This window comes from Halichoeres trimaculatus, unplaced genomic scaffold, assembly GCF_033239565.1.
Source record: "Halichoeres trimaculatus isolate MK-OKI-2021-1 unplaced genomic scaffold, fHalTri1.1 fHalTri1_scaffold_15, whole genome shotgun sequence".
Classification (NCBI taxonomy): Eukaryota; Metazoa; Chordata; class Actinopteri; order Labriformes; family Labridae; genus Halichoeres; species Halichoeres trimaculatus.
In genome coordinates, this window is record NW_027437193.1 from 625997 (window position 1) to 649027 (window position 23031).

At 46.3% G+C, this 23031-nt stretch overlaps 1 protein-coding gene across 2 annotated transcripts in view; it reads right to left on the reverse strand.

Moving 5' to 3' along the window:
- kcnq3 (potassium voltage-gated channel, KQT-like subfamily, member 3) overlaps positions 1–23031 on the reverse strand; it is an 80699-nt gene that overhangs the window by 18549 nt on the left and 39119 nt on the right. For both annotated transcript variants that reach the window (XM_074687845.1, XM_074687846.1), the window contains 4 exons: positions 1602–1692; positions 1399–1525; positions 982–1154; positions 732–905 (listed from right to left, as the gene is read on the reverse strand). In XM_074687845.1, coding sequence (XP_074543946.1) covers positions 732–905; positions 982–1154; positions 1399–1525; positions 1602–1692 — 565 coding nt within the window. The remainder of the gene's footprint in view (positions 1–731; positions 906–981; positions 1155–1398; positions 1526–1601; positions 1693–23031) is intronic.

Genomic DNA, 23031 nt, shown 5'->3' on the forward strand with positions numbered 1-23031 from the left:
GCTGATCAAAAGTTTGAGACCACAGCTCAAAAGAAACCTTGTTGAAAGTCTTGTTGAAAAACCCAGTCCTCAGCACACAGATCAGGGCCCTCAGCCGCCATTTGACGCCCCTAAACGACCTGAAGCTCAACAAGTAACGCTGAAGCCATCAGGATGTCAAGGTCCAGAGAGACAATCAAACTTTCTTCACCTTTCAGTGTCCTGTGTTTGCTGCTCCCTGAAAAAGTCCCAACGGCGAGTTTGTGGCGTTAAAGGAGGGGACGTGTTTCCTTCTTACAGCTCTTCTCTCTCAGAAGGCGTCTGATGGTTTTTGGGCTGCAGTAACGGCCATGATCTGGACCAGTGATGGTCCCGTGTGTTGACTGGTCTGATGACTGTAATCAACTGACAAAATCATCCCTGTTCTTTGAGTTTGGGTTTAATGAGCTGATTTAATCAGGAAAATTTTACATTTTTAACCTTTCAGCTGAACGTGAAAACCCTGGAATCAGAAACGTTGCAGGAATTAGTCTGTTTCAAAACCAAAGACGTCTGAGGATCAAGCAGATTCAGAGACGTGTCTGTGAAATAAATCTGAGAGTTTTACAGGAATCATTTCTGGATTAAGACACAGAAACGTCTGACGGTGGTATCAGACTCATTATTTGACTGAACCGTGTGATAAAAGCTTCAGTTTTATCTGTTTCCTTCAGATTAAATGGGTTAAAGAAGCAGAGGTTGGATGTACGTACCAGCCCCCACCACAGGGCGTCGGCGTAGGTGTCGAAGTCCTGTGTTTTGGGCTGAGCCGTGGGGTTGTCGTGGTTGGATACGTCCATGGAAACGTCGTCCTTCTCCACCAGGTAGACCAGGAACGAGGCCAGGATCAGGGACAGGAAGCCGATGTACCAGGCCGTGATCAGCTCCTGCACAGACACAGCGTCACGCCACCGTTCACAGAGGAACCACCAGCTGACGGCGTCCGGCGGTCAGGACGCCTACCTTACTGTGCGCGTAGATGGCCGACCCCAGCAGCTTCCAGGTCCCCCCCCTCCGGTCCATCCGCAGCATCCGCAGGATCTGCAGGAAGCGCAGGCTGCGCAGAGACGTGGCCAACACATTCCCCTGGTTACGCACCGCCACCACCGGCACCGAGGCGATCAGCACGAAGATGTCTGCGCAGGAAACAGCACACAGGAAGTCATCATCACAGATCCTCTACGAGAGGATTTTAATTACTGCACCTGACTCGACACGGCTGCTAGAGCGAGGCCCAGCTTCGTTAGAGACCGTTAGTAAGGTCAGGACTGAGCGCTGAGCGTCCTCACATCATCACATTAAGGATCTGAAGGAGTCCCCACCCCACCCCTCAGGATCCGCCTCACTCCTCCGCAAACTCCTCTTCTCGTAGTTTCTTACCCAGAATGCACAGCGGCTTGCGAGCAAACTTCAGCCTCCCCCTCCATCCTTTGTAGCGACAGCAGCATCCAGCCGCCCACACCCTCAGCCCAAACTCCGCCCCGAAGATGAAGATGGCGAAGGTTTCCTGTGAAATCAGAGCAGCGTGAGTGAGGAGCTGGTTGGTCTGATGGTGCTGGGAACACTGGGACCAGCTCTCTCACCAGTATGACCAGCCAGTGCGCTGACACCTTCTCGTGCTCCCTGAACGTGGTCAGTATGGCCAGGATCAAACATCCCAGGACGATGAGGAACCTGCAGAGACACAAACACACACAGGTGAGCGCAGAGCAGGAGCTGTTCCCTCTCTGTCCACCAGAGGGAGCTGTGTGTTTGCTCTACACACAGCTGCAGCTCACACAGGTCCTCTGTACGGCTCCGAGCTGCTTCTTCGTCATCATCATCATCAGCAGCTTTTTTTTTCAGAGTGTGACACAGCAGCGCAGCAGGCCGAGCTCAGAGCTGGACTCAGAGCGTCAGAGGATCAGATCCATGGGACAAACACGTCTTCATCACTTCTCATGTTTCAGCCTGAAAACTGGAAACCACTGAGCAAACGCCGTCACGTTGGAGCTGAAGAGGATTAATCTGAGAGATCAAACTGTCCACACACACTGAGAGACACAGCTCTGTGGTTCATTTCCTCAATCTGATCACAGCAAAACAAGAAAAAACTACTCACAGGTCTGAGTCAGAGACAACTCAAATCAGGTCGTCTGAAAAAAGAAAGACGTCAGCAAACAGACGAGGAAAACAGACTTTAACGAAAAACAAGTGACAAAAATGAAAACAAACAAACAGTGAGACGGAAAGAAACAAAACAAGGAAAAGAAAAGAAAAATAAAGGCAATCAAAAAGAAAGAAAGAAACAAAAAAGAAAGAAAGAAAACATGAAATAAAGACAGAAACAAGAAGCAAACAAACAAAAAAAAGAAAAAGTGAAGAAGCAAACGAAACAGACAGTAAACCAGAAACCTTCAGACAACAAACAGGTGAAAAGAAAACAAAGAAAGTTACAAAAGAGAGAAAGAAGAAACACTTTTAAATATCAAAAAGAAAAAAATAAACTGAAAATAAATCAAGAAAATAAACAAGAGACAGAGAAAAAACAAACAAGCAGACAAAAGTAAAACAAAAGATAGAAAGCAAGAAAAAGAAACTAAGAAAAAGGTTAACAAAAATGGAAAGGACAAGAAACAAATGACAGAAGGGAAAAAAAAACAGAAAAACCCCAAAGAAAAAAAAAAACAGAAAAAAAAGGAAAGAAGGAAAAAGAATAAACACAGAGCAAAAAAAGGAAAAACATTTGGAAAAAAAAAGAAACAAAGATAATAACATAAAAGAGACAGAAACAGAAACAGAAATGATGGAAATAAACTCTCTTTCTGTCTGGTTTCAGGTTCTTATAAAAACTCATGTCAGTGAAAACATCTTTTTCCTTTTATTTTCCATGAACTCTGATCTCCTCGTCCCACAGACTGAAGCCGTGGACTGAAACCTGAACCTTCCCCTCTCCTACCTCCACGTCTATATTTAGCCCTCGGTGTAAATTCATTGGATTCACACACAGACGGCTCTGTAAACGCCGCCGCACACCCCGGCTGGATTCAGAGGCCGTGGTTAACCAGCCGCACATGATGTATGACGAGAGCGCCACGGATAAACTCAGGCCGCCGCGGAGACGTGAAAACACCGGGCGCTGAAACACACGGAGCCAGCTCAGCGTGTCCAATCTTCTCCTCCAGCAGCTCCAGAAACAAATCATATATTCATACATCACTACATGTTCCCCTCTGCAAAACCAGCTCTGTCCAGAGGGGGGCGCCAAAACCAGCACAGAGTGACAGCAAGGATTCACAGATCAGGGTGTGTTAACAAAGCATGTACGACCCGTGGATGATGACGACACCATCACAGACTGAGAGCGCTCTCTGGCCTCCTCCTTAATCATTCATGACCTCCTCCTCCTCCTCCTCCTCCTCCTCCTCCTCCTCCTCCTCCTCCTCCTCCGCACGGCTCAGACCAGCTCCAACCAAAACAGCATGAATATTTCACGGCCAAACAGCCTGCAGAGTTTTACATAATTCACCAGGAGGAAACGATAGCCTGAGCCGACACGCCTCCTGATGGACGTCTGGGCGCTCTGCGAGCACGCCGTGCGTCTGTTGACGCCACACATCCTGCCCCAGCGTGGCGTTGTGTTTCCCCCTAAATTGAATGGTTTCTCCTCAAAGTGATCCAGAGGACAGCGGGCGGGGGTCGATGTTAACTCGATACGGACCTACAGATACTGATCTGAGGCGCAGGCTGCTTCTCATGTTGGTTCAATAAAACACACAGAGCGGCGCGGACGGCTCAGCGTCTGCAAACATCAGAGGAGCGGGCCGGGCGGGCGTCAAAGGGTGAAACAGGAAAACTGCTGCAGGGATCTAAAATCTCAATCCCATTGATTTCTCTGACACCTGAGCTCTGAGTTTGCATTTCTGGGACCAAACACTGCAAAGAGTGACATCCAAACCAAACACGAGACACGTTCAGCAGAAAATGACGTTTTTCAAAACATTAAAAAAAAGCCAAAACAAAGCCTGAATCAGCCAGAGAGGAAGAAAAATGTTCAGGTCAAGTTTCAGGATGAATAATCTCTGAATAGAAAGGAAACAGACGCAGCCTTTAGCTCTGCAGTACTCCCCCAGAACACAGGAGGGCAGTGTGGTCTGTATGATGGCCTGTTTCTGCTTCATGTTTTCAGCAAAATGTCTGAACAAGGAAAGTGTTGAGCGTCTGATGTACTCATGGGAAATGCAGTCTTGATTGGGAAACACTTCTGATTTCATCCAGAGGGGGCGCCAGAATCAACCCTACCTTACTTTCAGTTTTCCTGCACACAGAGAGAAAACATGGGGACTATTTTCTGCTGAGCATTTATTCGTGTTCTGACGTCAGTGAGTCGGCGGCGTTGGTGGGAGCAGCGAGGTGTGGAGCTTATAGAAAAACAAACTCCTTCAGTTTATGATGTCATTCATAAAAAGCCAGATCCCTGAGGGGACGGGGTCTAAAGACCTGGTTTTGTGAGCGGACAGGGGCGTCCATAAAGTCAGATGCTGCTGATACACGACTGCACTACCTGCTGCCGCCGAATAAATGAGGCGTGGAATCCAATCAGTGTCCTGATTGGAAAACAAGTGTTTCTGAGAGATACAGAGCCGGTCGGAGCTGCAGAGAGGAGGAGGAGGAGGAGGAAGAGGAGGAGGAGGAGGAGGAGCAGGAGGAGTGTTTCTAACAATCCGTCCTCTCTCTGCAGAGGCAGATGGTTTACCTCAGACTGACCTGGTGTCTGTCAGCCGGGAGTGGTGACAGTAAAGGAGCTTTTTAACCAGAGGAAAACAGCTCTTAGCTTAGCTTAGCTTAGCACAGGTAAAACATCCTGTTAAGGTGAGAGTTACTTCCACACACAAAGAAGACTCAAACGGTTTGCAGCTCATTTTTCAGTCTGGATTCAAGCTGACGTCATTTTTTGACCTAAAAATTTTCTGTGTTCTCTGGCCACGAACCTCTCTGGCTTCTCTGGCCACAATTGTCTCTTCTCTGACAATTTCCTGTTTTTCTTTTTTGTTGTTTGTTTGTTTTTTGGGCTTTATATTTCTTTGCTAACAGCAACTTCAATCTTGTGTCTCTTTTATAAGATTTTCCTGTTTTTGTTTTTGTTTTTTTTGTTTGTTTGTTTTGGTGGGGGGTTGTTGTTGTTGTTGTTGTTTGTTTGTTTGTTTTTGCCGTTATTTTCCTTTGCTTACTGCAACTTTAACCTTACATCGCTTATTAACCTAAAATTATTTCCTGGCTTCTCTGGCCACCAACCTCTCCTGTTTCTGAGGCTGTTCGCCTCACTGGCTTCTCTGGCCACAAATGTCCCCCTAACAATTTCTTTCTTTCTTTCTTCTTCTTTTTTTTAAAATTTATTTTTATTTTCTTTTTTTGTTTTTGCTAACGGCAGCTGCTAAAGCTGAGCCCAGATGTCTCTGCCTGGCAACATTCCTCGTTCCTCCTCTTAGGTCCTGGGTATTCCCAGCTTTAGAAGGAGACTATGATCCCTCCATCCAGCTCTGGGTCCACCCATGGGTCTCTAAACCTCCTCATCAGCGTCCTCCAGACCCCCAGGCCCCCTCTGGGTGTCCAGGTCCCTGACCCGTCTGAAGAAACTCTTTTCAGCCTCTTTTATCCTGATTTTATCAAACTAAAGATGAAAGATGAAACGACGCTCTCTCTCTCGTTAAAGAGGCTCAGCCAATCAGAACCAAGCTTCTCCTTTAGTTCAGGTGTCAGTGATAGTGAGTCCAGCTCAGTCTGGATGTTTTTATCTGTTATCAGAGGTCATGAGTCAGAGATGATACCTGCACTGCCTCCTTTCTTATCCTCTGCTTCTCTCCATTAATCCACTTTAAATCCCCGGGCCCCGCAGAGCCCAGCAGAGGCCCCGCCCCGCTGGGCTCCCCAGAGCTCATACCACCCCGGAGGATTCCTAACAACCAATTTGCCGGCAGAGATTCAATAAAGAGAGTGCAGACGATGCATTTCTGACAGATAATTTGCCGGGCGATATGCAAACACTGGTGGGAAAGGACAGGAGCGGCGGCGGCGTTAATGACTGCAGTCACAAGGACGAGATGAGAGGCGGGATCTTCGTTCAGCCCAGGAGCTCTGAGAGGAAGTCAGGAAGCAGCTCCACACCCTGATGGCAGACAGACACTCCAACACGGCGGACAGAGCCGAGCAGGCCGGGATGTGAGCTGCGCTGTGACAGCTGCACTTTTCAAATCAGTGAAATGTTGCCGACAGTTGCAGAGATAAAGTTAAACTCTGAGGCAGCAACTTTTCTCCGTCTCCAGGGACGGGGTGAGGGGAAAAATATCCAGGACGTCAGTTTAAACTCTGCTCTCTGTCTCTCAGCCACGCTGCAGAGGATCTGATCCGTCCGACCGTCCCTGAAGACCTCCCTAAAAACACGTCAGAAACTCCAGCTCTGAGTCCCAGACGTCAGCTTTAAAGGGTGATTACAAAGTTTTTACTTAACTCAACTTTGACAAACACAGGCTCCAATGACCGATGGTTCAAACCCTTTCAGAAATGGAATAAAAACAGTTCTGAGGAACATTCCAGAATGTTTCCATTTATCCTCAAAGCTATTGTTGGCAACATTCTGGAACGTTTTCTGTTTCACAGTGATTCTAATCATCATTCCAGAATAAAGCTCCACATCAACACTGAACAATGATCTGAAATACTCTTCTGTTTTTCTCACACCATCCCGGGGAACTTCATCTTCATCTTTAGAGCAATTCAGGGCAACATCCCAGAATATTCCTCTGTATCTCCAAAGTCATTTTCAAGCAACATTCTGGAAATTCTCTTTATCATCATTTTTATGGCAACCTTCCAGATTACACTCTTGACTTTTGTATTGTTGTTTTATATTCATCACTGTTGTTTTACTGTTGTGCTGTGTTTTTTTATGTTGTAGTTTTAATGTTGCACCAACTGTATGGCACTTTTAAATTTCGTTGTGCATTTTACATGTCACAATGACAATAAATTCTATCTAATTCTAATCTAATTCTACAGGCTGCACGGTGGCACAGCGGTTAGCCTCATAGCAAAAAAGGTCATGGTTCGAACCCGGTTCAGGCAAGGTGGGCCTTTCTGAGTGGAGTTTTGGTTCCTTCAGGGTTCTCTCCTGGTTCCCCAGCTTCCTCCCACAGTCTAAAAATATGCTCATTAGGTTAATCAGTGACTCTAAATTGCCCGTAGATGTGAATGTGAAGGGTTTTCTGTCAGATGAATGGATTGATTCCAGAATACTTTTATCTATCTTCCAGAATTCTTCTCCTTTAGTTAAAGCAGAGAGAAGTATCCCGGCAACTTTCTGAAGTTCTTTTCTGTTTCCTCGAAACTACTTTGGGGAACATGGAGAGGTATGTCTTTCTATCACCTGAGAGATTCTAGGAAACATTCCGGAACATCCATTGTTCTGGAATTCTTCTGATTGTCAAACAATTCTGAAAGACATTCCAGAATGTTCCTCTCTTTGAATCCACTCCGGCCATCTTTCCAGAAGCTCTGCTTCCTTTAAACCCTGAAGGACAGAGTTCATGGCCTTTGTTGGTTTGGACATCCTGACACTTGATGTTTCCAGAGTGAGACCTGAGCAGAGACAGGAACCCTTTGAAGGAGTCAGACTGTCAGACTGTCAGTGACAGAGGGGTGAGTCTGATTCATCCCCTCAACTGAAACAAACCAGAATAAAACAGATCGTACCAAACGTTCAGGACGCTGAGGCCCCACAGAGACAGATAGACCACCTCTAAAGATCCACATGGTTCATCTGAGGGACGAAGACCACAGCTGAGAGCTGAGCTGAGAGCTGAGCACAGACCCATCACCGCTGCCACGGCGCTGTGAGCTGCTGTGAGCTGCAGTGATCAGGGAGCGCCGTGAAACAGGAAAGAAGAGTTAAAGAGAGGTCTTCATTGGCTCAAATAGAAATCTCTGATCATCCCGTGTCCTGTTCCTCTGACACCGTACGCCCCCACCCCGGCCTCCCCCTCTATTGACAGCTTGACAGAGGGATTATTTACTTATTTATTAATTTTTGTTCTGAGTGCTTCCTGTCAGGAACCTGCTGTAATTTCCCCTGAGCGCCGCCTCATGGGAGGCCCTGCGACCCCGACACAACCTATCAACCTCGAGCGGAGGTCAGATTTGCAGCGTAGCACTGATCCTGACAGGAGAGTGTGCTGGGTGTGATGGATTTCTCCTCCTACACCTCCCCCCTGCTGGGAGGCAGCAGAGCGGGGAGGGAGGAAGAGGGAGGAGGAGGAGAGGAGGAGAGGAGGCTCAGGCTGTGATTTGGGAATGTTGCTGATGATGCAGAAGCTTTGTTTGACCGGGATAGTCCTGACCTCTGTGTGTGTGTGTGTGTGTGTGTGTGTGTGTGTGTGTGTGTGTGTGTGTGTGTGTGTGTGTGTGTGTGTGTGTGTGTGTGTGTGTGTGTGTAAGAGAGACAGCTGACAGCTTCAGTGACATATAAACATGTTGATGCTCATCAGAGCGTCACACCACAGCCGCTGACACCTTCACACTCCCTCAGTTCATGGGGGGTAAGAAAAACTATACAAAAAAATATATATTATTATTATTATTATTATTATTATTATTATTATTATTATTATTATTATTATTATTATTATTAATTTTAATATTTTTTTAATATTATTAACATTATCACTACAATTATTATTATTATTATTATTAGTATTATTAGTATTATTATTACTATTATTATTATCATTATTATTATTGTGATTTAATTTCATTTTATCTAATTTAATCTAATGTATTTTATTTTATTTGTTCCTATCCTGTATTTTAAACAATTTTCTGAATTTTCTGTTGTTGTTTTTTTTCCAATGGCAAAGTCACTGCCAATGAAAATTAGCATTTTTGGCTAACTTGGGTACATTTACATTTGTACAAATATAAATTAATGTACGTTTCCTCCTTTCAAATAAGTAAATAAAAATAAAAGATAATTAAGGGGCTTCAGATGGACAAAACAAAAAGCAAAAATTGAAAAGGAACTGTACTCTCTCTTTAAGGGTGAAAACTGTTCACCACACCGGTTTTACAAGCCTTCTTTAAAATTACCATATCTCTTCAAACATATGAGCCAGTGAGAAAAGTCAAACAGATCCTCAGATTAGGGGACTGTGAGTTCGCTCTGCAACAAAAAAAAAACAAAACAAAAAACATAAAATATACTTCAGTTAGTGACATCAATACCAACACTGACGCCTCTGAGCTGATCTCACAAGTGTTTCACCAGGGATCCCTTTGTGACGACACCAGGACGATTAAACAGACCGTGGAGTTAAACACACATAGATCTGTTTTCTAGCAGAGAGACAAAAATAGGCCAGGGCTGAAAGGCTCAAAGAGTAAAAAACAAGATTTAAGTCAGTATTAGGGGTATTACGGTAATGCATGGGACGCCTTCCCAGTCACAGGCTCATTACCGTAACTCTTCTACTACTTGGGCAAGAGAAGAAATTCAAACGGTTCCTGAAAGGAGAGATGAGCTCTGTGGGATGATAACAGATAAAGGGTTCACTCAGGGAAGTTTCTAGATAAAGACCATGAGCTGACAGTAAATCCAGTGTCCTGGTGGATCCTCATGGTCTCAGCCACGCCAAGCCACCGCTAACAACACGTGTCAGAGTTATCTGACAGAGTGTGACCAGTTTAAACTCTGCGTCCTGATGAGGAGGCGCTGGTTCTGGTCCTCCTGCTCTGTGTGGACTCGCTCCCTGACTGGTGTTTGAACAGCGAGCTAATTAGTCAAACTAATCTCATTCATTAGCGCTCATTACAGAGCGTTTGTTGATTCACAAAGAGCTGCTGCAGCAGATTCCCATGGAGGCGCCGTGGGGCAAACCAGGAGCAGGATGAGCTCTCTGTTAAACCTCCACCTGCTGGACCGGACCGCTCAGCCTCCTGTCCTCACAGCCAGCCAATCAGAGCCACTCCCACAGTCCCATCATGGAGTCATCCCCGGCCTCGCGGGACCAGACTCAGCGGTTGGGAGGATCGATGAAGCTCTCTTTTAATCTCTCCTTCTGTGTCCGCTCAGTGAAGATTTATGGGAGTCCAGCGCTCCTCTGAGGAGTCTACAAGGACGTCACTCAGGTTTTCAGCAGCAGGGAAAGTTTTCAGGCGCTTTGTTCCAGGATTTCTGCTTCGATGAGATGAACTAAGGTCACACAGAATCACAGCATCACACACAAAGACGGTTCATGTTTTTAAGACCAACAACTCACAGAGAGAGCAGAGTTATTCAGACTGAAGCTGTGTCCTGAAGCAGACCTCAGCAAACACGACAAAGTGTACAAAAGTGGTTCAGTTTTTCACACCAACCAAAGCAGCTCAGGCACCAGAGCGTCACGGTGAACAGTCAGAGAACAGTCAGTGAACAGTCAGTGAACAGTCAGTGAACAGTCAGTGAACAGTCAGAGAACAGTCAGTGAACAGTCAGTGAACAGTCAGTGAACAGTCAGTGAACAGTCAGTAAACAGTCAGTAAACAGTCAGAGAACAGTCAGTGAACAGTCAGAGAACAGTCAGTGAACAGTCAGAGAACAGTCAGTGAACAGTCAGTGAACAGGCAGTGAACAGTCAGTGAACAGTCAGTGAACAGGCAGTGAACAGTCAGTGAATGAACAGTCAGTGAACAGTCAGTGAATGAACAGTCAGTGAACAGTCAGTGAACAGTCAGTGAATGAACAGTCAGTGAACAGTCAGTGAACAGTCAGTGAATGAACAGTCAGTGAACAGTCAGTGAACAGTCAGTGAATGAACAGTCAGCGAACAGTCAGTGAACAGTCAGTGAACAGTCAGTAAACAGTCAGTGAACAGTCAGTGAATGAACAGTCAGTGAACAGTCAGTGAACAGTCAGTGAACAGTCAGTGAACAGTCAGTGAACAGTCAGTGAATGAACAGTCAGTGAATGAAGAGTCAGTGAACAGTCAGTGAACAGTCAGTGAATGAACAGTCAGTGAACAGTCAGTGAACAGTCAGTGAACAGTCAGTGAATGAACAGTCAGTGAACAGTCAGTGAACAGTCAGTGAACAGTCAGTGAATGAACAGTCAGTGAACAGTGTAGTTCTGCAGAGAGTCGTGTAACGCTCTAAAAACGAGCAGGAAAAGCTGAGTCGTGCAGAAAGAGAGACAGATGATGCAGATGATTGTGATGATGAATGTGAGTATGATAAATACTGAAATAAAAACACCACTGAATTCATGGTGTGGAAAAATTTTGCTCTGAAACCGTGTGTCTCTGAGTTATTTGTCATGAATTCCCCTCAAAAAAAAATCAGATCCAAGAAAATTCATGTAGAAAAAATTTAGATCTGAAACTTCAAGTTAAAAAATTTAAATCACAACATCCAGGTTGGACGGATGGATAGATGGATGAGTTAGATGGATGGATGGATGGATGGATGAGTTAGATGGATATATGGATGGATGGGAGAATGATGGATGGATGGATGGATGGATGGATGGATGGATGAGTTGCATGGATGGATGGATGATGGATGACTGATGGACAAATGATGGATGGATGGATGGATGGATGGATGGATTGATGGATGGATGAGTTAGATGGATATATGGATGGATGGGAGAATGATGGATGATGGATGGATGGATGGATGGATGAGTTGCATGGATGGATGGATGATGGATGACTGATGGACAAATGATGGATGGATGGATGGATGGATGGATGGATGGATGAGTTAGATGGATATATGGATGGATCGGAGAATGATGGATGGATGGATGGATGGATGGATGGATGGATGGATGGATGGATGGATGGATGGATGAATGGATGGATGGATAATGGATGGATGGATGATGGATGGATGGATGGATGGATGGATGGATGGATGGATGGATGGATGGATGAATGGATGGATGATGGATGGATGGATGATGGATGGATGGATGGATGGATGGATGGATGGATGGATGGATGATGGATGGATGGATGATGGATGGATGACACATTGAGACATTTAACTTCATCATTTCAACCGGAGAGGGAAAAACTGGGCTGTTCACTATAAGTTGTCTGATACTGTTCGGTATAAACTCAAACACAGAGACAGAACCACTCAGACCGGGTTTGGACCAACATAGAAGAAGCTTTTGTCCGTCAACAGGAGATCCCTGAAAGAAAAACCTGAGACGTCTGAGAGGAAACCAGACAGCCAGTCAGCAGACAGGAAGAAGTTTCATCCTGCGTTTTTAAACATCTTTGTCACTAAAATCAAAGGGACCATGTGAGGGATTCCTCGAAACCACAAACTGGTAAAAGACCAAAACCGCAGCGGGTCAGAGTCTCCACAGACTCCACTCTGATTCGTTCTGACAGTTTGAGCGAACGTTAGTTCAGAGACGCAGCAGCCACCCTGAGTGAAGCAGGTGAATCAGCTGTTTCTGTCTCTGCCTCAGACCATGTGACTGTTCCCGTCCGGTTCCTCCTGCGGGGGACGGGGACACACTCGGCTGACCTCATCTTCACAGAGTTAAGGACCAAATCTCAAATCCTGAGCGCTAATTATCTTAGATTTCCTGAGCGTATAATTAGGGTCATTTCAAAGGAAATGAGGTCCAGAAACGCCTCCCTGCCCCCTCAGCCACGCACGGAGGAGTGAGAGGAGGACGAAAACGGCTGCAGATACTTCTGAGGCGAGGGCAGACGAGGACGCCAGACGAGGACGCGAGACGCTCGGACTGGAGAGCAGGTAGGGAGGAGTGTCATCCTGTACCTGGATAAACGCAGCGATGGAAGAAAATATGTTAACATGTTTCAGTGTCAGAGTTCATAAAAGGAGTGTTTACAGCGTGGACGGTGAGACCGGACTCTGTGCCGCGGCGTTTTTTAATCCTTCAGGGCATCACTCCGCCATCAATCAACACGTCCCCCATGACGCCGGATCATCCATCACTCAGCCGCAGCTCGCTGTCCTTCCCATTTCTGACGTTATTAACAGAATAACAGCGTGACGATGAAAAATCACGCTATTAAGCCTCCGGCGAGTCGGCCGAGTCGCTCTTTAATGAGCCACGTTAGTGTTTGTTTGCTGGAGTTATGAGCAGACGTATTGACCCAGTTTTATGGACGTAAGTGATGGTCAGGGGCCACTGGGAGCAGGCGTCACGGCCAGCAGCTGCCTGTCTGAGGAAGTGAGGGGAATTAAAACAAATGGGAAGTCGGTTTGGGCTCATCCCCGAAATGTAAACGATGATGACGGGATGAGTTTCAGGTTAGAGCCGTCTCCACCGAGGAGGAAACAAAAACAAGAAGAGTTTGAATCTTTGTTCTGATCAAAAGTTGTTGCAGCGATGAATAAATAAAACGAGGTGTGAAATGTCTCACTTTAATCTGGCACCGAAGAGACTCAACAACATGACTGAAGTGAAACCAAGTCCATGAAGGAAGGAAGTGAATGCTGACCTTTAGATCCACACACATTAACTGCTCGGTAACGCCGGGTCCACAACACCTCAGAGGGACTTATTTTTAGCTCTGCGCTAGCTCCACCAGACCCATGCACAGACGCAGAAAAGAAACAGGAAAAAACAGAGAGAAGAGTCTGTTTTGGCTGGGATTAACACCTACAAAGGTAGGCTGGATGCTCTACCTTCACCCAGTCCTCTATATTTATATGAGGGTGGGGAAAAGTGAAGAGAGGAAACAGAGAAGAGTGTTTAAAGAGACTGTACAAAGGCTATAATCAGAGCGAGACACTAATTTGGGCTCAGAATCATTTGATCGGGTCAGGTTGGATGCTCTACCTTTTTCTAATCTCTGTTTTTTTGAAACAGTGGAAACAAGAGAAAGGAAACAGAGAAGAGTCTGTAACAAGATGTTAGAAAGAGGCCAAAAAGGGTAGCATGTGGGCCAGAAACATGTTTGGACTTGAATTCATCACATCAGATTAAGCTGGATGCTCTACCTCCCTCATTCCCACATTTTTATTGTAAGAGAAGGAGCGGACAAAAGAATAACAAAGGGGGCAGTACACAGTCTTGTGGAAATGAGATGAGGAAGGAGAAACCAGAGACAGAAGCCTTTTTTTAGTTCAGGGTTTACCCATGCTTTGTTAAGCTGCATGCCTTACCTCACCCTACACCCTGTTTTTTTATTAGATTTAAAGAGAAAACAAGCACAACAGATGAATATGTGCATATTCAGGAGTTTAAGATGAGACAAGGAAGAAGAGGCGAGGAAGAGAAGGCTGTTAGGGTTCTCACATCTACCACATTAGACTGCATGCCCTACCTTCCCTATCATCTCCTGTGTTCATTAGAGGAAAGACTTGTAAGAGAAGAAAGCCTCAGAGGAGTACAAAGTCAGTTGTTGAAAAGATGACAGACTGGGTATGTGCTTAGCTTGAGTCAATAATTTCCCCTACCCATTGAAACTGTATGCTTTACCTCCCCCTCCTTCCCAATTTTTAAGAGAAAAGAGGGAAAGGAAGAAAGAAAAAAATCAGAAGAGTATGTAGTACGTAGATTAAAAGAAGACAAATTAGTCAGACTAGGAGCTCAATTAGGCTACAGCTTATCCCCTACCAGGTTACACTGCATCCTCTACCTCTACCCTTCTCTTTCCTCTCAGGAAGAGAGGAAAGAGGGGAGACTGTAGAGATGTGTATGATATAAGACAGGGGAAGCAGAGCTTGGGTGAGATGCTTGTTTGATTTGGGGCTCATACCAGACAGGTTAGGCTGCATGCTCCACCTCCCCCTGGTTTTTAAGAGAAGAGACAATAAACAGGGCAGTAACAGAAGGCTGATCTATAATCTAATGCTGAAGATAAAACAAGGTTAGAGAAGCCAGGGTAACGAGCATCTTTTTAAAATCTCAGACTCACTCCTGATGTATAAGGCTGCATGACCTACCTCTCCCTTCTTGCTCATTGTTTAGAAGAAAGAGAGGTAGGAGAAGTGAGAAAAAACAGAGGAGAGCATAAGGATGACAGGAAAGGCAGACTAGGGCTGTATTTGGGTAACATGTTACCCCCAAACAAGGTTGAGCTGCATTCTCTACCACCCCCTACCTCTGTATTTAGTGATGGCGAGATTAGAAGAAAGAGAAAATCTGGTAGAGATGTGTGAGATAGAAGACACTGAAGCTGGAGCTATGGAGCGATATTCGCTGGGGTTGAGAGTCAGTCTAACTCGGTTGTGCTGCATGCTCTACCTCCCCCTGAGTCTCCTTTTTTACTACAAGAGGAAGATAGAAAAACAAGAGTACAGAGTTATTATCCTAAAGCGGACAGGGCAGTCAGAGTGAGGGTATGTTTGAGCTACAGCTCCAACATGGTAAGGCTGTATGCTCTACCTCCCCTTACTCCCCAGTTTCTCAAGAGGTGATCATGTCTCTGTCGACGGACTTTGCTTGACCTGTTTATAGTGTCTGACCACCGCCCAAAGTAGACGCTAACAGTCTTTACTGAACTTTAACATCAGAACAACAAAGCAGAGGACAGGGTCTAGATCAATCGACTGCCCTACCTTAAAATAAAGCGTTGTGTGACTTTCAGAGAGTGTAACTTGAGCCAAAGCTGTGAAAATATCCCATAGCAGCATTAACTTTACACCAACGCTGTTTTTATGTTTTAATCCTGCTCCTGTGGGTAGAGCACTCAGGGATCAGAGATGCTAAAGCTAGGTGTCACAGCTGCTCTGAGGACTCTCAGCTCTCTGTACCCGCTCTCGTGGGTTTGTTGGGTTAATGCCATCCTGACGCCTCCCTGGCTCACGTCTCGTGCTGTTTATAAAGAGCAGCAGAAATCAGAGCGTCCAGATGGCGCCGGGCTGAGCGTGCTGAGACGGTCTGCAGCCAATCACATCAGCCGTCTTCAGATCCCGTTCAGGAGGCGTCAGTCAGAGGAGCGGCGCTCTCTTTAGTGGGACACTGAGCGGGGCGGCCTCACACAGAGCAGACATTCAGCCTGCACAGCTGCGTGATTCAGGAGGAGCCAGAGCCTTTTCAGCCAGCACATGAGATCAGCAGAGTGACGGACCGGCCCGCTCAGGCTTCTCTGCTGCCAAAGGCTGTCATTTGTCACCTGAGCGCCCTCGAGGCCGGGGAAGCCATTACCCACTTGGCAGGAGGAGGTGTAAGCAATCAGTGTCAGCCGGCGACAGCGCCGCTCATTGGGACAGATACACCTCAGCCGCTGACTCTGGGACCGGACTTTCCCCTGTGTCCGGTCCGGGCTGAGGGGCTGGAGGGGGCATACAGGATCCAGACTTTTCTGGATCCAGGAGCTGAGACTCTGCAGCCCCCCCTGTCTCTGACTCTGGTCTAAACAATCCATCACCAGGTGAAACGCTGGTTACTGTCTCCAGCGTTTTGAGCCCAATGAAAACAAAGCAAGTGTGTTAATTTGATTTCCCCGAGCAGAGTCTGAATGTCGTGCGCGTCTAACCGGATTATACGAGCCGTATTGATCCGAACAGCAGAGATGGAGGTCTGAGGGAAAGGTTTCCTCCGTCAGAGGCCAACGCAGAGAGCGGGGGATGAATCAGGCGTGTTTCTGTTTCCAGGAAGACCAGATTATCTGCAGCCCGACGATGATGATCTGCTTTCTACTAAACATCGATTCCTCTGGTCCATGGAGATAAATCAGGGCCTGGTCTGGCCGCTTCGCTCCGTTAGCCTCCGATCAAACATTCTTATAAACAAACCATCTGTTAGCGGTGACCCCGGCCTGTGCTGGGGTCACTTCCTGTCTCATTTAAGACTCCTCTCCCTCATCTCTGACTTTCTCTGTGTTTTAAAAAAGATGAGGGACGACTCTCCTCACAGAGGGAAAGAAGTTTCACGTCCACCTGACCGCGCTGAATTACTGCGCTCTGACCTTGGCCGCTCGGGTGGCGGCGCCTCGAGGCGTGCTCGTTAATCCTGGAACATGGTGGACATGCAGTCCTGTCCCGGTGGCGCTCTGCGGGGACGGATGACGCAGACGGGCAGAGGTGGGGCTCAGAGTGAGTGATCAGCGTCCTCGTGATGAAATGTGCGCTCGTAACGGCGTCTGATCGGTGTGTGCGGCGCCCCCTCTCCGTGGAAACCTCACTTCATAAATTCACGTCTGATCCCCTAACAGGCCAAAACCCCTCGCCGACACGTCGGTTTCAGGAGCAGAGAAACAGGCGGCGTCAGCGAGTGGAGCGTGATGAATGAAGCCTGACACGCTCTGCTTTTAACATGACGGAGTGTGACATCACAGCCGTCCCACGCGCTGCTCAGAGGGCGCTCTGCTCATACACGCCGAGGCCGTGCAGAGAGCTCGCCAAGGCAGTGAACTCCTGACGACATCACCTCTATCCGTCAGAGGAGAGCGCGCACGCCGGCGCCGTGAGCGGCTGATGCTGAGGAATGAGACAGAGCGGACACTCAGAGGCAGCGTGGAGGTTTCTGCGGCGGTGGGGGAGGAGCTACGGCTCTGACACGTCCATCTGTGAGACCCTGAGACTGACGGTGGCCCTGAATACCCAGAATACATCACTGAAATAAAAATAACCATGAGGAAAACATTTCAAACTGATTAACGTTAACTGAAAAATCACCTCAGGGACTGACTCTCTGTAATGAGACCAGTTTTCTCATGTTTCCAGCTCAGTTTCTCATCCTGCTCACCTCAAAAAAAGTTTCCTGACTTTAAAAGCTTCAACTTTTTAATCTGAAATCATGACAAACTGTCTGATATTTGTATTTCTCCCCTGAAAAAAGACCTCTGATGTCATTATCATGACGAACTTCCTCATAAATACAACTTCTCATCTCATAATCATGATAAATTGCCAGTTTCAAAAATCTGATGCCACTTTTGTCTTTGTTGACTGATGAACTGAATCTCAATGATCTGACTTTCATGTCAAGTTTTAAATTCTCATTGTGATTTAAAAAATCTCATTTTCTCATTTTCAGACAAACTTGTTTTAATGTTATATTGTTTTGGGTTTTTTTTCACTTTTAAGTTTGCATTTTTTAATATTTATTTATGTATTGTTTATTTTTTTCTTCTTTTCTTACCTTGCTCTGTTCTCTATTTGCGATCATATGTTCAGGTTTTCTCCTGTTTCACAGTTTAAATCTAGCATGAGAATCTCATTTTTAGGACTTTTATCTCATAATCATGATAAACTGCCACAAAATTCCCCAAATCTGACTTCTTCATCTTCTTCTTCTTCTTCTTTTGTAGTTTTGACTCTTTAATCCCTTTGTTGTGACTGATGAACTAAATCTCAATGATGTGACTTTTATGTCAAAGTTTTCTCATTATGATTTTTAAAAATCTCAGTTTTCTCATCTCCAAACATTTTAAATGTTTTAAGTAGATTTTTGTTGTTGTTGATCTTTTCTCTCCTTGCTCTGTTTTCTAACTGTGATCAGCTGATCAGGTTTCTCCTGTTTCACAGTTTAAACATACACATGAGAATCTCATTCTTAATTTAATCTCATTATCTTGAGTCATTTTTTTTTCCTGGCTACATTTTTCTTACAAATACGAAAAACTTTAACTTTTTATCTCGTGGTGAGGCGTTAGCATCTCATTCATTCATTTATCTATCACTGCACTCATGGAGCTTTCTCATGGTTTTGATTTATCGCATTATTTTATCATTTATCTCAGACTTTTTATTATTTATTATGTATCTAATGTTGCCGTTATAATGACTTTACTTTTTCTAAATACTGATTTTTTTTATTTTATATTTGTGATTTTGTATCTAAAATAAATAAATATTGACTTCTCTGTTTCTCATATTTCAGCCTCTGTTCTTCATACTCAGCCTTGATCTCATTCCTTTAACTCAAACCTCATGATTTATCACCTAATAATACAAACATCTTATCTCAGACGTTAACAAACTGTGATTCTGAATCTTAATAACGACACGTTTGGTTTGTTTTCTGCTCAGTCTGTGTCTGTGTCTGTGTCTCTGCTGCAGTCGAATGCAGAACATTCATTGCACCATCCCTCACACACACACACACACACTAACACACACACTAACACACACCATAGGATGACACGCATTGTGTGTCTCCATGGCAACAGCTGCTGCTGCTGGAGTATCCCTCATCTCCAAATCACCATGGAGACACCTGTTCAGGGATCACCAGTCATACCTCGCCTGCGTGGGAGCGTGTGTGTGTGTGTGTGTGTGTGTGTGTGTGTGTGTGTGTGTGTGTGTGTGTGTGTGTGTGTGTGTGTGTGTGTGTGTGTGTGTGTGTGTGAAGTGGGGGTGAGCAGGTTCACAGCAGTGTGTGTGGTGTTTTGTGATTGGTTGTTGTGTTCAGCTCTTGATTGCAGAACTAACAGAGAATCCATCGACATTGAAAACCACGTCTTCACCTACAAGAGGAGGAGCAGGAGCAGGAGGAGGAGGAGGAGGAGGAGGAGGAAGAGGGAAGGACCAGGACCCAGGGGGGTTGATAAAAAAGAGCTTTCAGGTGTCAGAGTTCTGTTTCTAAAGGTGTTTGGGTCAAAATGGGGTTCAGACTGAGCGCGTGCAGATCCTCAAACCACAGATTCACATGTTGGAGAAATCCCTGAACCTGTCTGAGCTGATCAAAACACTGCTCTAAACATGAAACCAGATCCACACCAGATCTGAACCAGATCTACACCAGATCTGAACCAGATCCACACCAGATCCACACCAGATCTACACCAGATCTGAACCAGATCCACACCAGATCTGAACCAGATCTACACCAGATCTGAACCAGATCTTCATGGCGCTTTCTGAAACAATAAGATCATCCCAGAATCATCTCCCAACTGGCTCACGACATGTTGGAGGGGCAGGGCCTCAAACCTCAAGGTTTTTCCACAGCTCCCCCCCCGACAGGCCAGGCCAGAGGGCTGACCAATCAGAGGGCAGAGGGTCTGTGGAGCAGGGAGCCTTAAAGAGACAGCAACTAAACAAAACTGAAATCAATGTTTTCAAAAGCTCCAGTGTGAGAAAGTATCTGGTGAGGTGTGTCAGAACAACAAATTATCCCTGGTCAGGTTTTACTGCCACTTAACTTTCTAACATCTATCTGAGCCTAATTAAGCCCCGCCTCTGACAAGTCAGACAGCCAATCACAGCTTTTTAAAGGAGTCACGAGCTGTCAATCAACCTTCGAGTTTTTTTTTCTTCCATCGTTAAATTCCTGAAAACAGGAGGAGTCAGCGTGAGGAGCCTCTCATCGTGTCAGCGAAGCGTCCAGAGCTTCTTTTCAGACTTGTCCAATCAGAATCAAGGAAAACACCGTATCTATCCCGCCCTCACGTTTTGTCTTCGCTCTGTAACCTTCAGGCGACACGATGCAGCTGGTTTGAGCAGAGCGCTCTCTGCAGGGCCCCGAGGTCATCCTGGGAAACGTCTGCTCCTTCGCCGTGAAAGGAGCCAAAACGCCACCTGAGCTGTGTCCTCTTCAACCACCAGAGGCCACGCTACACGCCCAGACCTCCCCGAGGAGGGGGAAATGAAAACCTCTGCTGTTACTCCTCAGGGCGTGATGGTGACGCTCAGGAGGCAGATTTAAGTTCATCAGTTTAACTCATTTCAACTTGATATGAAATCATGACAGTGATTTATTTTGTTTCACTAATGATCTGACTTTAATCCCACAGATCGTGAGATTACTCATTAAAGCCAAAGTGCACTGCGTTTCTTAAAAGACTTCCTGACGTCAGGTTTCTCTGATGCTGACTGCGTTGGAGTCCAAAGTGAACTTCCTGTCAGAGCGGCGAGGAAAAGCAGAGGATGGAAGATGTCTCCGTCGCTGAGCGTTCAACAGAGATTAAAAACCAGCCGCTCCTCTCTCATCCCGCCGCTACAGACCTTTATTTTCCTCTTTTCACCGAGAGAGGAGGCGCCGTCACACTCTGCCATCACAACACACACACACACACACACACACACACACACACTCACACACACACACAGAGGCGTGTGCCTGGCTGCGACGCGCCGGCTGTGATATATGCGCCTGGTTATCCTGGGAAATAAACTGTTAAAAGCAGCAGAAATAGCTTTTTCACAGCCCGGACGCGGAGTCATCAATCTGAGCCAGACGGCGGCAGAGGTGTCCCCGGGTCGTCGCAGAGGTCTCGGCTCGGCGGGTTTATCTACGTGTGAACACACCCAGAATCCATCTGGTCTGGTGGACTCTCGCTGCAGGGATCAGAGCGGACACGTGACCTCTCACAGCTCGGAGGAAACAGAGGATGCATCTGATGTTTGGTCGCGAGCGGTTCAGACACGGCGCGGTTCAGACGGCGTGGGGAGACGAGAAAGTCAGAGACAGATCCTCCCACAGAAGAAACTCCTCAGCAAACAAAACAAAAAACAACATGATACACACAGAAAATCAAAGATCCAACGCTGCCATCCAACACTACACAACCAGATAACACAACCCACACCTCCAGGGCTGCAGGGGGCGCTGGTTACAGCAGGACTGGCTTTGTTTACGTCACAAAGACTGATGGCTCAGCTTTCTGGGCACGCCATTGTCTGCATACGACATGACCACGGTCTGAATGATGTCACTCATTCATTTCTCAGGAAGTGTGAGGAAAACCTGACGTTACCCGGCTTCAGATCCACTTCCTGTGGCGAAGAGGAGGAGCTGTGTGTGCTCATCCTGCTCTACACAAATTTATAAAAACCAGAGTGATAAAAAAAAATCTAGAAAACAAACAAATAAGCACTTAAACTAAAGCTCTGTTCTCTGTTTCTCTAACGTTTGTTCCCTGGTTGGTCCTGAACCAGCTCACTGAAACCTGTCCCAGGATCTGAGGGTCTGAGAATCTGGGGGTCTGAGGATCTGAGGGTCTGAGGATCTGAGGGTCTAAGGATCTGAGGATCTGAGGATCTGAGGATCTGAGGATCTGAGGGTCTAAGAATTAAAAGGGTCTGAGGGTCTAAGAATCAAAAGGATCTGAGGACTTGAGGGTCTGAGGGTCTAGGAATCAAAGGGATCTGATGGTTTGAGGATCTAAGGGTCTGAGGGTCTAAGGGTTTGAGGGTCTCAGAATCGGTGGGTCTTCTGGTCTGTGGACAGGGTGATTATCACTGTCAGAGGATCTGTGTTTGTTACGTGTTTGTTGAACTTCATCACTTGTCGCTGTTCACTCAGGAAGTGTGCCCCTACAGGAGAAAAGGAAATATCACGCTTTCAAAATAAAAGTTTTAACAGTTGTTTCGCGTGCAGGGTTTACTTAAAAAAAAAAAGATTCATGCTTTAATTTCTGATTGACCTCGTGCCCACACAAATGAGTAACACGCTGTGGTTTACCAAGGTCTGCTTTAATGCATGTTTCAGAGCACAGAGTAAAAACAAACACGGCTGTGATGGAGAGCTGAGCAGAGACACACGACTGTGATGGAGAGCAGAGACACACGGCTGTGATGGAGAGCAGAGCAGAGACACACGACTGTGATGGAGAGCAGAGACACACGGCTGTGATGGAGAGCAGAGCAGAGACACACGGCTGTGATGGAGAGCAGAGCAGAGACACACGGCTGTGATGGAGAGCAGAGCAGAGACACACGGCTGTGATGGAGAGCAGAGCACAGACACACGGCTGTGATGGAGAGCAGAGCACAGACACACGGTGAGGAAACCCAGCAGCTTCCTGCAGGTCTGAGCTCCAGCTTCATGAATCACAGCTTCACTGTGACAGAGCTGTTAAACATCAGACCGTTTCCTCTGAGAGCACGTGTTCTTAGAGCGTCAGAAACCGGACGCAGGGCGGGTTCACACACCGCTCCAGGTGCAGCCTTTCCAATCAGACAGGAAGCTGCTTCCATCTTTCTCTGCTTTAATCTCTGCTCAGTTTTACCCGAGAAGACCTTTCCTTCCTGTGTGTAACCCTCCGAGAACATCCTGTTCCTCATTTCACTAATTCCCTCCCCAGAGGAGAGCAGCGCACATTGTTTACATTTTTATCATCGCTC